Below are 16003 nucleotides of genomic sequence, written 5' to 3' on the forward strand. Positions count from 1 at the left end.
ATCCATAGTGTGTGTGTGTGTGTGTCTTCTTCTTTTTCTCCTACAAACAATCTTCAACACTTAAAGTACATTATTACATTGAATAAGGAGTTTCCATAAAAAACATTCATTCAACGTTTCCACTTGAATTTAACGATTGGATCTGTTGAAATATGATATTTGGGAAATTACGATACATTTACAACATACTTTATATTTTTCAAGGCTACAGGTTATTCATGTTAATAAAACATCTTTTATTTATTTATTTTTTTAAATGAATATTATGAAAATCTTTAAATCCCTCACAGATGGATTTTGCAGACAAAAACATTTTTGTATCTATAAGATGAGAATTTAAGAGCAAAATGTGCTTTTAAAACTCACCTCTACCTCCCTGTATGGGGGGGGGGGGGGGGGGGGGGGGGGGGGGGTGTTAAGAATCAGAGCTGTCATCTGGTCGACTTATTGATCCGTACAAATCTCTTCAGACCAGAAGCTGCTACGACGACGATTGTCATCTCAGGACTTTGGAGGAGGAAAATAAGCCTCACGAGACTTTTATTTATTAGCGGTTTAAATTATGAAAGTTTGGCCACAAACTCGAGACTTAAAGTTTAGGAGCAGAATAAAAGAACCCGTTTAAACCGACGATGTGATCAAATAAATTAAACTGGCTCGGAGCAGATTTTATATTTATTAGATATATTTTTTAAACATTTAAAACACGTAAAAACAAAACAAACAGTCCATAAAACTCTAAATTAAATATTTGAGCTCATAGACCGCATGTGAGAAGTGGACGCGGTCACCACGACGTCACCTTTTTGGATGCGTGGACGGAGGTTTTTCTGCATTTTGGGCCGACGGCCATGTTGGTTTTTTTTGCAACCAGAAGTGACGCGAGAAGGGGGCGGAGCTAAGTGCAACCGAACCAAGGCGACTAAAAGTGTTTCATGAATTGAAAACCCACAGCGAAAGAGTAAAAGTTTACAAACAACTCCAGGACCTGTCAATCACAGTAGCCCCACCCCTAAAGCATACCTTACTTTATGGTCTGTTTGACTCTAAATGACCATAATTTACTAAATGAACATCACGCTGTATTGAAGAAGACTTGAAACTAGAGATTGAGACCAAAAACTAATGTTTACAATGTTTACTGAGGGAATAAATCAAGAGAAGTAGAGTCATTTATATAGACTTCTATATAAATCTTTAAGAATTTAACTAATAGATACCAAGAAACTTTCCAGATGTTTACTAACATTAAGATAAATTATATTGTGTATTACAAATTCTCTAAGAGAGAAATCTACAGACGCAAAAATACAAATTAGTAAAAACAAACACCTAAATGTTTATTTTGGAAGACGCTTTATGGAAGAAAACTAGAACGAATGTCACAATTAAATCAGTGAATAAAATACAATGTTTTTTTTGGCTGTAACAAGACAGTTAATTCACGTCTTCAGTGTTATAATCTGTTGGAGTTTCAAGAGGAACTGAATATTTTAAATATTTAAAGTCTGGAGGAACATTTGACAAAGAGTGGTGCGTTACTGACCTCTAGTGGCCGCCCAGCGCAACCACACGGCAGGTTTCAAAAGGATGCATCAAGATAAAAACAGAAGAAAATTAAACCACTCGTGTAACACAAATGATTAAAAGACATTTTTATCAAAACACATTTTTAAAAAAACAAAAAGAACTTTATTTTAAGAGCGTGCACGACAGCAATTTAGAAATAGCATCGTGCGGTCGTCTTTTATACAAATAATTAGCATAGTGATAATAACATGATAAACGCTGTACAACGTATGTGCGCGCACACACACACACACACACACACACACACACACACACACACACACACACAATGTAGGAAAACCTATAGAAATGTTTGGACTGGTGCATAATTCACCATGAAAAGTGTTTACTGACATCTCACCGTAGCATCATCTTAAAACATGTTTTTAAATCTCTCTCACACACACACACGCACACACACACACACACAGGGCACATTAATTAATTTTTTCCTTTGTAACCTCTTATAAAAAAAAAAAACAATGCCAAATGTGCACTGAAATGCCATTTAAAAAAAAGCCATTAAAATCAACCGTAGCACAATAAACTGGCATAACCTCTGGAAAACAAATGCCCATAAGAGCTCTTTTCACAAACTGGAATTAAAGATTTATTTCCAATAGTATATAAAAAGACAGGAAAGACCACATGTATAAATATTAAACATATTCACAAATTATATACAGGTTTGGAGGGAGAAATTGGAAATATTTCCACTCAAATTGGACTGGCACGGGGGGGTCTGAGGGGGGGTGGGGGGGGGCCTCACTGAGATAAAGCTTCCTCCAAAATGTCACTGTTGACCATCGGCAGGGACGCGACCTCGAAAAACACCCTGAAAGATATTGACGATCCCATTAATATTAAAATGTGAAGCTGCTTGTGCATTTCTCTCACTACAGTTTTATGTTTTAAACTTACTTGTGAGAGTATTTGTGCCTGATGGCTTTCAGCTTATCGTCGGGCGGAGCTGAAAGCACCTCGTGGAGCTTCCTGACGACGGGCGCCAAGTCTGCCGCCTGGTAGCCGGAGTGGAACTGCAGGACGGGACCCTGAAGCACAAACAAAGAACCCTTAAAACGACCTGGAGGAGTCGCCCCCTGGTGGTCAGGAGAGGGAATGCAGCTTTAACACATGAAGCATAGACTTCTATACAACCAGAGGAGTCGCCCCTGGTGGTCAGGAGAGGGAATGCAGCTTTAACACATGAAGCATAGACTTCTATACAACCAGAGGAGTCGCCCCTGGTGGTCAGGAGAGGGAATGCAGCTTTAACACATGAAGCATAGACTTCTATACAACCAGAGGAGTCGCCCCCTGGTGGTCAGGAGAGAGAATCCAGCTTTAACACATGAAGCATAGACTTCTATACAACCAGAGGAGTCGCCCCCTGGTGGTCAGGAGAGAGAATGCAGCTTTAACACATGAAGCATAGACTTCTATACAACCAGAGGAGTCGCCCCCTGGTGGTCAGCAGAGAGAATGCAGCTTCAACAAATGAAGCATAGACTTCTATACAACCAGAGGAGTCGCCCCCTGGTGGTCAGGAGAGAGAATGCAGCTTTAAAACATGAAGCATAGACTTCTATACAACCAAAGGAGTCGCCCCCTGGTGGTCAGTAGAGAGAATGCAGCTTTAACGCATGAAGCATAGACTTCTATACAACCAGAGGAGTCGCCCCCTGGTGCTCAGGAGAGAGAATGCAGCTTTAAAACATGAAGCATAGACTTCTATACAACCAGAGGAGTCGCCCCCTGGTGCTCAGGAGAGAGAATGCAGCTTCAAAGCACTTAAGATAGCAATTCTTATTTTTACGTCAAACTAAAATTTAAAAAACAAAATCAAAAACCCTGCACGACAACAAGGTGACCGTAACATTGTTACGTGTGATTAACGGTGACGTTTTGAGGATTGTTGAAAGAAAACATGCTTTTCAAATCCCACCAGCGACCTTTGAGGGTAAACGGATAACCAAAAGTCTCAGAATCACAACAGAAGATCTATTTTTTTTTTTTTTTTAAACCGAGTGAAGTGAACCTACCCATCCTCCCAGGTCTTTGGTGACCAGCGCCAGCAGCAGGCAGGCGGACGCCAGCAGCGAGCCCCTCGCCGACACCAGCTCCATCTCCATGAGACTCATCTCGCAGTAGAACCGCGCCAGAGTCAGCGTGTCCATCCCCGAGCTCACACACTGCGGAGGCAGCAGGACAAACACACTCAGGACGAGGTCAAAGAGTGTGTGAAGAGCTCAAGGAACACACACACACGCACACACACCTTGGCATAGCGTCTGAGGAACCGGTAGGGGATGGGGATGCTGATGTCGAAGGAGAGCGTCTGCAGGATGTTGGCCTCCATGGAGATGATCTCCTCCCGCTTGTACGCGTCATCGCAAATGTACAGGAAGTCGTCGACGCACGGCGGACTGCGCTCCTACGGGGACCGCCAAAATAAAGTTAGGAGAAAAAAAAAACTAATAGTCTTCCTCCTTCCTGGTCATTTTTTTTTAAAAAGGTCTTACGGTTTATTGTCATTTCGTGTTTGCTCAATAAGCTTCTTAATCTTCAGGTTTCCTGTCAAAATAAATTCCACTAACCATGCAGAGTTTAACCAGAGTAAATAAAAAAAAATTAAAAAATACCACCCAAATAAAAGCAAAGAAAACCGGATTTATTTCTTCTAATATTTAGACTGCAATAAAGTCTCGTTTGTGGTGATTTTAGAATATTCCCGATTGTGCAGCGCGAGCCGGGCGTCTTTACCTCAAACTTGGAGGCGATGAGCATCGTGGTGGAGCCCACGAGCTGCAGCAGCTCCCTGTGGACAGGCGTCTTGGCGAGGTAGTGGTCGGCCATCTTCACGGCCAGGTACAGGGTCTCGTGGTACAGCTCAAAGTTCTCCTGAACACAGGGGAATAAAAGATTTAAATCAGCGCTGGTTTTACTTTAAGTTCTGGATCATAAATCTCACGGTTCGGCAGAGAAGAAGCAAAAAAACACCAAGATGCTTAAACTGGAATTGATCCGCGTGTGAAACGTGAGCTCTCGTCTCCACAAGTTCCCAAAGCGGCCAGCAGGGGGACCCACCTGCACTTCCACCAGCCAGTCGATCAGGATGGCCCTCATCTCCGGGTTCAGGCTGGTCTGATCGGACATGTAGTCGTGGAGGACGAACTTCTCCTGCAGACGGCGGGAACGGAAGAGAAGCCAGATGAAAATACAGAAAAGACGACCTTTTGCATTTAAAAATAGCCTTTTCAAAAACACACACACACACAACAGTGTTTTGGTCGGGCTCACCTCTCTCCGTTTGAGGTAGTCAAAGATGTCCTTTGCGTACTCTGGACACATGTAACAGTCCTCAGAGTTCTCAGAGTCGATGTCAAACTCCGCTGGGATCTACAGATAAGAGTACAAAATAATAATTAAGAATTCTTTTTTTTTTTTTTTAAAAAGGCAACAACAACTTTCCCCAGAACAGAAGCTTCCTTGAATCTCCCCTCACTTGTTGTTTCTGAAGGTGTGCCGGCACTTCGCCGGCAGCAGGCGGCGCGGCAGCCACCAGCTCTTCTACTGGAGCTGCCGCCTCCGTCTGCGCCTCCTCTTCTTCCTCCTCCTCCTCCTCCTCCTCTCTCTCAGCCGGCGTGTCCTCCGAGCTCTCCGACGAAGACCTGCAGACGAAGAGACGTCGCAAATGAAAAGAAAGAACACGAAGGAGACGAAGAGGAAAGGAGGTGAAGGCGCGGCCGCTTTACTTGGTCAGGTTGGCGTGGTTCTTCGCGGACAACGAGGCGGCGGCGCTCGTCTTCTTCACCTGCTTCTTCGCGGCCGCTTCCTTCTTCTTCTTCTTCCCCGGAAGGCTGATGTGGACCTTGTGAGCCTGTTGGAGCGACAGTCAACGTGAGGAGGCGGCAAACAACTTTCTGGAAGACTCGTGTAAACAAGCTTTTATTTTCTATTTTTAAATAAAAAGGTGCAACGTATGTGACCCACAGCTCAAGGTAGTCGGGATGCACATTGCATTTATACATCAAGTAAAATACAATATTATAGAAGAGATATTTTGGGTGGTTATTAAATTTTTCTTTTTAAAAAAGGTTGGCTTTTTCCAGACTGCTCTGTTGCTCTCCGTCACAAAGACGTTTTAATATATTAAGGACATGCGGGGGGCCTAACCGAATGTATGTATTTTCCGTGTGCTGCCGTTTGGAAACTTATAGAAATCAAACCATGTGCATCAACAGGGATCCTGAGAAAAGGGCTGCAAGGTGGCCATTGGCAACTATGTTGGTTCCCTCAAACCACCTCCTCTCGTTCCCTCAAACCACCTCCTCTTGTTCCCTCAAACCACCTCCTCTTGTTCCCTCAAATCACCTCCTCTTGTTCCCTCAAACCACCTCCTCTTGTTCCCTCAAACCACCTCCTCTTGTTCCCTCAAACCACCTCCTCTCGTTCCCTCAAACCACTTCCTCTTGTTCCCTCAAACAACCTCCACTCGTTCCCATAAACCACCTCCTCTTGTTCCCTCAAACCACCTCCTCTTGTTCCCTCAAACCACCTCCTCTCGTTCCCTCAAACCACCTCCTCTTGTTCCCTCAAACCACCTCCTCTTGTTCCCTCAAATCACCTCCTCTTGTTCCCTCAAACCACCTCCTCTTGTTCCCTCAAACCACCTCCTCTTGTTCCCTCAAACCACCTCCTCTCGTTCCCTCAAACCACTTCCTCTTGTTCCCTCAAACAACCTCCACTCGTTCCCATAAACCACCTCCTCTTGTTCCCTCAAACCACCTCCTCTTGTTCCCTCAAACCACCTCCTCTCGTTCCCTCAAACCACCTCCTCTCGTTCCCTCAAACCACCTCCTCTTGTTCCCTCAAACCACCTCCTCTCGTTCCCTCAAACCACCTCCTCTTGTTCCCTCAAACCACCTCCTCTTGTTCCCTCAAACCACCTCCACTGGTTCCCTCAAACCACCTCCTCTTGTTCCCTCAAACCACCTCCTCTCGTTCCCTCAAACCACCTCCACTCGTTCCCTCAAACCACCTCCTCTCGTTCCCTCAAACCACCTCCTCTCGTTCCCTCAAACCACCTCCACTCGTTCCCTCAAACCACCTCCTCTCGTTCCCTCAAACCACCTCCTCTTGTTCCCTCAAACCACCTCCTCTCGTTCCCTCAAACCACCTCCACTCGTGCGTGCCGTGACCCCCGAATCCGAAACCCACCAACCCGTCGGACGAGCTTACATTAGTGATGTCGATGAACGCGGTCCTCTTCTTCGGGGCCCCGTGGGGAGGAGAGGAGGACCGCTTCACCTGGGGGCCTTCCTCCTGCAAAACACACACAACACCAGGAAGCTTAAAACACACGGTATTATAACAATGACAATGAAATCACATGCATGCAGAATGCAAAAAATAAATAAATCAAAAGTTGCATGCATTTTTTTTAGCAATATAGTAATTTTTTTGATTTATTTTTAAAAAGGTCATGCAACTTGGAGGAACAGATGCTGCAACGTCTGCTTTGTTTACAGCCCGTCCTCTTGCATGGAAGCTGCTTATTTGAACAAACATTCATAAGTATTATGAATATAGCTGCGTTACCTGGTTCTCGCTCGTGGCATTGAGTTTGGGGATCTTGTTCCCCGCAGTGAAAGCGGGTTTCTTCCCCCTCGTTAGAGGCATGGCTGCTCTCCTTTATTCTCCCACACACACAAACTCTGCAGCGGCTCCTCTTTGATCTGCTAAATACATTTAAAAAGAAGGGGAAAAAAAGGCGGGCCGGTATTAAAAAATAAAAGGATAAAAGAAATGGGTGTCGTGTTGCAGTTTTACATAGCTTTAAATATAAAGATGTTTTTTTTTCTTCTTTTTTTTAAGTGACGTTTGCGTGTGTGTGTGTGTGTGTTTTCGCACATGAACGGATTTCTTGTACAATATCGAGATGAAATTATTATACATATTTTTTTTTTTTAATTCTTCTTACCGTGTCTAGTAATTGCTGTCGGTTCGTTTCGGTTCCGTAAAGAGGAAATAGTGCATTTATCTGTTGTGAATAGTCCAAAGTCCGCCGCGTTGCTTTGCAGGCGAGAGCTCAAACAAAAAGTGCTTCAGCTGCGGATCCGAATGTGCTGCGCCCCGTTCCCATTGGCTGGAATTTGAGCCAGGCGGACCAATCAGGAGGCCGCCAGGGATGCCGTTGGCAGGAAGGTGGCGTTCGTTTCACGGCAACGGCTGCGCGCGGAGCGTTTCCTGACGACTTAAAAATATATAAAACAAATACACACACAGCTGATTGTATACAAAAAAACATTATTACGTTTTATTTTGTATTTTGTTTCGTTGATAACAAGAAGTATTTATTTAAAAAAATTACTTTTCCCGAAAAAACCCGCCCACCTATATCGCTTCCGTATCCGTAAATCAAACGCACCTTCGAAGGAGGAGCGGGTGGGATATTCAAACATCCATCCCGGCACATGGCAGTTTAAACGGTATTTTATTGACGTTTTCCTCGTGATGGTGATGGTTTCAGGACAGACACGTGACATACATTATGTGCATCAGTGCTCAGGATCATACATATTTTTTCTACTTTTTATTTTAATTTGTATGCAGTTTTTCAGTCAAATTATTATATTATATATTATTATTATTATTAAAAATAAATGTTCATCATCTGCAAAGTAATTGAAACTACGGATTCAAGGTTGTATTATGTTCTGGAGCAGAAAATGTGCTGTTTTACATCTTAAATGATGTGATATTTATTAATCATTACATCTGCACATTCCATCTCTTGATGAAGACCATGGATGCAGTAAATTGGCCTTGAGGTAAGAGTATTTGTCAAATGCAGAGTAGAACAAATTTTATATATATATATATATATATATATATATATATATATATATATATACATTCCTTAGTTTTTTTTAAATTGTATGCTTGTGTAATGCGGGTCTGGCATGCAATGATTTTCCTTTCGGCAGTAATTAACGACTGAAATGACCCGTAAAATAAATGTAACTTATCGAGCTCACTGACACTGAGATAAGTATTTCCTGAAAGTGCACGCTGGGACCCAACAACACAGAGTTACCACGGCAACAGTTTGGATAATAGAGGGTCATTCCATCCCATTTGACAGGGTTGGGGGAGGGGGGCTGGCAGACCAACATCCATCCAGCTGCTTGCAGTTTTGGAAAAATAACTCTTCTCTGATGCTTGTCTGAAATCTGGAATAGAGTGTACCTCAGTCTCGCTTAGGAGAGCAATTAAATTGCTTGAGTTCCTTTTCAATCCTCTTCCAATTTAGAACCAACAAAAAGCACTATTAATGCCATAAAAGAGGTATGTAATCAATGAAAGCAGCCTTTAAAAATGCACGTCACGTCTCATTAAACTCCAAAAACGAAACAAACATGTCTCGGTTGTTGCTTCACGCGGTGCAATATGCTTTATTTAATCTCCACCCCTCCGAGCCAGAAATGCCTTAACATGATAATAACTTCACAATTCTCGGGGGTTCAGTTGAAGCTGCCAAAAGATCTTTGGACGCAGAATTCGTGGTGTTTCGTGGACAAAGTGCGTCGCAGAAAATCCCGCAGGGCTGTCGTGCATCAAACTGGAGTGAAAAACACAAAAGCGCTGTATTTGGCTGAAGGTCTGGGTCTGTGTTGCTTCACCTCCCTCCTCTTCCTCCCCCTCGTCACCCCCTCTTCATCGCCTCGACCTCGTGAACCGTAGAAAAGATAACAAGGGGCAGAATGACTTTTCTGTAAACCCAAAAATGCAGGTTTACGGTAATGTACCGTATATGCATTCGCTTTTAAGATGTCAAATTACGCTCGCACACAAACACCATCTTTCTCACCAACACACATACAGGAAGTGGTTGAGCTCGTCTGTCTGTTTCCTTATAAACTCATTTGCACCGGAGACACCAAACAGAGAACCGCCGTTATTAGCTGGTAAGTTTGACTGCATTGCAGATAGTCTGTGGCACATTTACGTAACTCTTTTTTGCTTTAATCTTCATCCAGTTGGTCCTTGAGATGCAATTCTGCCTCTGCCAGGTGAAGTAAATCATGGAGGTGCCCTCCTTTCATATGCTGTGCTAAATCATCCTTAATGTTTTATGTAAAGCAATTTTTTTGCCAGGAATCCTTTATATATATTTTCTTGTTTTGTATCTACTTATGTAGCACTAAATCTCTGGTCTTATCTGCGCAGGCTTGACAAAGGTTAACTTTAAATATCGTAAAGAAAAAGATCATCCAGTGTGAAGACGTTTTCTGTAATTTATGAGCAAAAGTTTATTTTTAAACTCCCTTTGGATTTCATTAGAAACACGGAAATAAGTGTGGAAGACATACGACATTTTGCAAGGCCCTTATTGTCATTTGTGCAGGTTTTTGGGATGTTAGAGGAAGACCACAAGCTGTGTTAAGTACCATCATGATCAGCAGACTATGTTGGAACATGGTTTTACAAGAAACCACAGGAATAATGTGGCATCTTCATTTTATGAACATCAGGATTGTTCAAGTCAGACTGCGTGCCAGGAGAAAACATTCCTGCTTTAATCTGTATTTTGTTCCACATCTGCGCTTCATTCGTGTCCTCCCCTTGAACTCCGGCTGTGGTCCGATATAATTGTGTGTGAATCGTTGTTGTATGAAGTTGCGTGAAAAAAAGGTGATGCACGAAGGAGCTCAGAAACTCAAGTTGCATTCGAGGAATTGCTTTTAAATTCAACTTTATTCAATTTAATTGGGCTCAATTTGATCCCAAGATGGCCACAAAATGCCTTTTACAGTAATAGTAGTCGTACAGAGAAGAAGAAGATAAGGAAGTTGTTGAGGGTGTTGAGTTCAGTTTCACAAGAAAATACAACCTCGTCTACTTAGCAACGGTGATATAAAGTCACGTTAACAAGGGGAGGTTAAAAGAAAGACGTGAAAATACATATTATCTATTGTTTAAATCATCATTTCTTTTTTACATTAACGCATTTGTCTGCTAGTTAGAGAACCTTTTACACCTTTTAAGACAAAACGGTCAACGATAGAAATGTTGTTAGCAAATACAGCTAACCGCTATTACGTTAGCCAACTTCCGCTGTCGCGTGCAAATGTTAAACTGAAAATGTGCATCGCAGTATATAATATTCAAGTTCAATATCAACGTTGGAATCGATCTTCTCATCGAACTCTCACGAGAAGAAGGCAAATCAGGGAATATCACTCTTCAAAAACTATTTAAAACTATTACATAAAAAAGTCATTTTTTTACTTAAAAGTAGTTTCTATGTTCCTTCACATTCATAGCTGTTTGCAATGACACTCTTTTTTTAACCGAGCTCCTTCCTCCATCGTGTTGAAATGGGTACAGATGCCGTCAGAGATAAACAACATTACACACTCCATGTAACGTGTGCTTCGCTCCATTTACGTTTGTTCTCATCGTGGAGAGACGATTATCAAACATAGATGGTCTCTAAACTGAGTTTAGAGAAAACGTCAGGTCGCCATGTACATTCCCTGCTTGTCGCATTCTGGCTGGCGGACAGCTCATATGGTGTCAGGCTGTGGTCGAGGCCTCCATCTTACTTTCCGTCGGAGGCTTCAAAGGGGACTTTCTGTTCCGTCAGAGACTGTTTTCTTCCCCTGTTTACATCTGTCCTGAGTGCGCTCTGTTTTGCCGTTTCTTACACATACATTTTGACATTCCTTCAATTTGATTTATTTCTTCTCTAATCTGAAACAGGCGAGGGCTCTCGGTATATTTGAGACTGAAACAATATTTATGCAATATTTGATCTATTTAAACAAGACTGTTGCTCAGTCAGCTCAAAGGAATCCCTAATCAGATCCTTTTTGTCTTCTTCTATTATATTTGGTAGTTTATATACTGTATACTTTATCATTTCTCACCTGGAATACTGTAATGCACTTACCGTTGGCATCCTTCTCCTCGACTCTAACTAATGACAAATGATATTTTACAAGCCAACGTAAACTGGCGGCCAGTTATGCTCCATATTGATAAAAAAAAAAGTGACGGATCACTTTTAAAGCTTTAAATTGTTCCAAAATATATCAAGGCGTTATCAACCCTGTATGTTCCTTGGCGTTCCCTTAGATCGGCCTTTGCTATTAACAGCCTCCAGACTGCCTATTAAAATCATACATGCCACATCATTAGCATCATTTATATTTTCAGTGAATATGTTGCTGGGTTTTATCATCCCTCCCTGGCCACTTTATATATTTCCTAATTCTATCCTACCCTTATTTTTGTTTTCATGACCCTCTGTTGATAGTTCTGTATTATTTTGTTGTTGTTTTTCTGGAAAGTACTTTATAACCTTGTTAAAGCAAGTGCTAAACCGTTTTTTAAAATATAAGAATTAAATGCTACACCAATTAGGGAGACTATTTACATCCTGCCTGGCTTTGACTGAACACGCTGGCAAGCAATACCCTAATAAAAATATAATAAAAATACTAAACTAATTATAGGGGCAAGGCAGCGGTTCAAACCCTCTTTGGACTCGTCTGTGCTTCGCCTTGTACCGGCCTTCAACAAATTCTTCTTGGAAAACGAATAGAGGCTCCAGGAAAGGCAATATTGTCATTGCTTTTACTAAGATTATCGCTTCTGTCCCCACAGGATCCAATGCCGACAGTGAGTGCTGATCAAACGGTGGAAGGGCCCAATCCGGAAGGCCTCAACAGGAGCCACCTCCTTGAGGAGTTTGCCCAAAATATGTCCGAGAACATAATCCAGTCATTTAAAAGCCAAATAGAGACGCTGAGACCTGAGGTGGAGTGCCAGGCGTCCAGATTTAATCAGAACCAGGAGATGTTAGCCGAAGAGTTAGCCTCCGCAGTCATTGAGGTCGCTCTGAGGGAAGTGTTTAGCAGTCCAAACGTAGCGGATCATCTGGAGGGTTCAGCTTGGGGGAAGATGGATGGTGGAGCGGCAAAAGAGAGGCCCTTCATGGACAAATCCGACAGCGAAAGATCCACAGAGATGAATCCAGGCAAAGAAATCCAGACCTCCAAAGACACCCAGCACTCTCACCCATCTCTGTCCCACCCGGGGCTCCCCGCCGGGGGATCCCTCGACTACCCCGACGCCCCTCCGCCCACGCCTCTCCTCCCCGAACTCGAGAGGAGCAGACGCAGTTTCTCCAGGAAGCTGAAAGGAGGCCTGGCGAAGGTTTACCTGCTTTCAACCCCTCCGCCGACCCCAAAGGACGAAGAGGACTGGGCCACCAGCCACCCCCAGGTGGAGTCAATGGAGCATCTGACGCACTCGCTCTCCACGGAAGGTTCGGCAATGGACTATTTTGAAGAAGGTTCTCGCCGCGGAGCCGAGATGGCGGCTTTTGCGGAGGCTTTTTCATGCAACATCGTTGACTCGGTCTTGAGTGATAAAAACGGAGAGCAGATAGCCGAGGATAGCCATCTTCATCTACTGGCCCACCAACTGGCCGGAACCATCATCACCTCCTCCCTCGACGAAGCTAAAACGCTCGTCGATTTAACTTCTCAATAAAGTCTGGTGAAATCTCACCCATATGAGTATGATTGTGAAATATTGCTTTTTATTGCAAAAACTGACCAGAGATTAAAAAAAAATAGAAAAAGTAAAATGTGGCGCTTTCAATGACAGGTTTATTGTGCAAGCTGTATATTCTGTGGTCATAATCCAAGATGGATAAAAAGTACTTTGGCAGTAAAACTCAACTCACTGAGATCCAACTGCAATAACCGTATTTGTCCTGTAGATGGTATTACAGGAGCAGTATTTTATACGAGAGGTTAACCTCCGCTATAAATATTCATGGCAGTTTGTTAAGGCTTTATTTATAGAATGTGCATTGTAGATAACTTGCGTTGTTTATCTTGATTTTGCTTTTTTTTAATCCACGCCTATATTGTCAATATCAAAAATAGAAACTTTATTTTTAAACATTTGTTGCACTTTACTTTTTCATCACTGTTTTTCACCGAGATAACTTTTACTAACACAACTCTGACAAATTATGAAATTGCATTCATTCGAATACGACCACAACTAAAATGAGCCCCTAAACGGCTTCATAATCGAGTGCGACGCTGGGAAGTTACTTGGTTATTTTCCCCTTTAAATCTCCCTTGAAATCTTTATAGATTCAGTGATGCATTCCTCCCCAGGACGAAGATAAATTGTGGCATGTTGGATAAAATCTGGCTCCAAAGAAGCTAATTTTCATACCCACTTACTTATTGATTGCAGATCCAGGAGAAGAGGCAGCCGTTAACCACAACAGGGATTTGATCCTGCAGAAGGAATTTTTTTTTCTTCCTTTCCTTACTTTTCTTCTTCTATTAAACAAAGTATACCGCCAACGTAACAGTCAGCAAATGCCAAACTCAATGAAATAGCAGCTTAAGTGAACCGTGAACAAATGTTTTATTGTTCTTAGTCATCCGTTATTCAACACATACACTCAAACACACTTTTTAGATTGAAGAGAACGGGTTCACAGTTTAATGTCTGCATGTGTGCGTTACATGTAAACATTTTCCATTGAATTTTCACAAATGAATACCACTTTTAGGATTTTTGAATTTTTAAATCAAAGTAAACAAACGCTAACGTTTGGCTCTGATCAAACTATAACACGGTTATATGAGTGCGAGGCTGTGAAGGGGGTCTAGTCGTCTCATTCAGCCACTTTGTTTGGAACCGTCTTTTTTGGCTCACGAGAACAAAAACTTACACAAAACTCACAAATCTCTGACGCTTGTTTTAAACCAGAGGCTTTTTTTTCAGGCGCCTAACTTAAAAAAAGCAGCTCGACGGGGGAACCAGAAGTGCAAAAATGACTCATCCCTTGGTTATTTTGGAGTCAAATCTTTTGCCGAAATACGGCATTCCCGTTAGAGAGTGCGTTGCTGCACCTCTGGTCTCATTCCACTTCATTCTCATGCAGAGCATGAATCAGGCCCGGGATGATGAACACATTAAACATAACCTGTTTTACATTTTTGCGGGTAAGAAAAAGTTGACTAAATTGAAAGCATTCTTACTGCTGTTTTTTAAAAGATTGTTGAGACTTGAATGCCAGAAATGCATGCGAACGAAGCACAATACACACACGTTTACCGGCCAGCAGTGTGTGTGTGTGTGTGTGTGTGTGTGAGTGTGTGTGTGTGAGAGTGAGAGTCCCTTGGCTCACATACATAATATGTCATGGAATGCTTAGTCTGAACTTTTAACTCCCACTGCTCATCACCATTATGTTTCCTCACCACGGGACACTGACCGACTTGACACACGTGCACACACACACACACACACACACAGGCTTCAGGGCTGGGTGGACAGCTGTGGCGTCAGAGGGGACACACACACACACACACACACACACACACACACACACACATGTGCACACATCTGGAGAAATGCTTGTTGTGTTGTCAGGTGGTTGGCTGCCAGAAAGAGAGGGAGACTGAGCGAGGAGGCGTGATGACACACAGAGGATGCACAGCAGGGGGGATTCTACAAACTAGAATGGGAAATAAATGTCAGAGAGATGTACTTCATCTCTTTGTTTTGTAAACCCAGCTAGATTAAACATATTCTGATGTAAAGAGTATATCTAAACAGACACCATACATCACCATTATAAGTATGTGTCATGGATCTGGGGAGGCGTTTGCTATGTTTCAACCTGGAAACTATCTTCCCATGTTTTTGTGTCGCAATGACTAATAGAGACAAGAATCTTTGACATTGGTCCAGTAGTGAAGGAGACAACAGCCAATGAACTGGCTGCGATGTGATCATATCGGCAACTCCTCTCTGTTAATGTGCGTACACCAAAACAGTTTGTTTTTCACCACCGAGGGGCTCAGATTGTTATCACAGGTTTCCCTCAAACATGGTGCATTAGAACCATCTTGAGGCCCCCTTTACTTGGTGAAAAGGTGTTTTAGTAAGATCCTAAAATATGAAATATGAAGTTACAACAGTTGTTTAGTTACATATCCAAAAGACACAACATTAGCACAAACTTAAAATGCGGTTTACGGTCCACGAATTTGAACTCTTCAAGAGAAAATATCTGGCTAGCTAGAAAATATCTGAGCTAGCTAGCCGTTAAATGCTCTACTATGTTCACCAGCTAGTGGCTAACTTTGTCTGTCTGCTGTTTGATGCTGGACTGGGAGTAAAAAAATATATTATAATAATAATAATAATCTGAAAAATGCTAAAATGCTACATAGAGCTAAGGGGAATTATAGCTTTTGCAAGACTGTTTATTTTGATCCATTGATCCTTTGGCGAAACATTCACAAAAGAAGAAAAATAAATCCCGACTGTCCATCTCTGGGAAGTGAGATCGGCAAACACCGATGCAATTACTGCTCGTCGC

At 42.5% G+C, this 16003-nt stretch overlaps 2 protein-coding genes across 4 annotated transcripts; one reads left to right on the forward strand and one right to left on the reverse strand.

Moving 5' to 3' along the window:
• Positions 1–1669: 1669 nt before the first annotated feature.
• Positions 1670–7680, reverse strand: ccnb3 (cyclin B3). Of its 2 annotated transcripts, none has more exons than XM_034557661.1 (12): positions 7553–7680; positions 7171–7307; positions 6811–6894; positions 5325–5449; positions 5075–5240; positions 4870–4968; positions 4657–4749; positions 4333–4470; positions 3848–4003; positions 3612–3761; positions 2491–2621; positions 1670–2404 (listed from the first exon to the last, which is right to left on the reverse strand). In XM_034557661.1, the coding sequence occupies exons 2-12, from the start codon at positions 7249–7251 to the stop codon at positions 2335–2337; spliced, it is 1293 nt and encodes a 430-aa protein (XP_034413552.1). In that variant the 5' UTR covers positions 7252–7307; positions 7553–7680; the 3' UTR covers positions 1670–2334. The 2 variants fall into 2 exon arrangements, with proteins under 2 accessions (XP_034413552.1, XP_034413551.1); XM_034557660.1 differs by having other exon boundaries at positions 7171–7310.
• Positions 7681–9300: 1620 nt separating this feature from the next.
• Positions 9301–13151, forward strand: si:dkey-171c9.3. 2 transcript variants are annotated; one of them, XM_034557669.1, is made up of 2 exons: positions 9301–9539; positions 12244–13151. In XM_034557669.1, the coding sequence occupies exon 2, from the start codon at positions 12250–12252 to the stop codon at positions 13132–13134; it is 885 nt and encodes a 294-aa protein (XP_034413560.1). In that variant the 5' UTR covers positions 9301–9539; positions 12244–12249; the 3' UTR covers positions 13135–13151. The 2 variants fall into 2 exon arrangements, with proteins under 2 accessions (XP_034413560.1, XP_034413558.1); XM_034557667.1 differs by having other exon boundaries at positions 9534–9644.
• Positions 13152–16003: the final 2852 nt, after the last annotated feature.

Source organism: Cyclopterus lumpus, chromosome 18, assembly GCF_009769545.1.
Source record: "Cyclopterus lumpus isolate fCycLum1 chromosome 18, fCycLum1.pri, whole genome shotgun sequence".
NCBI classification, from domain to species: domain Eukaryota; kingdom Metazoa; phylum Chordata; class Actinopteri; order Perciformes; family Cyclopteridae; genus Cyclopterus; species Cyclopterus lumpus.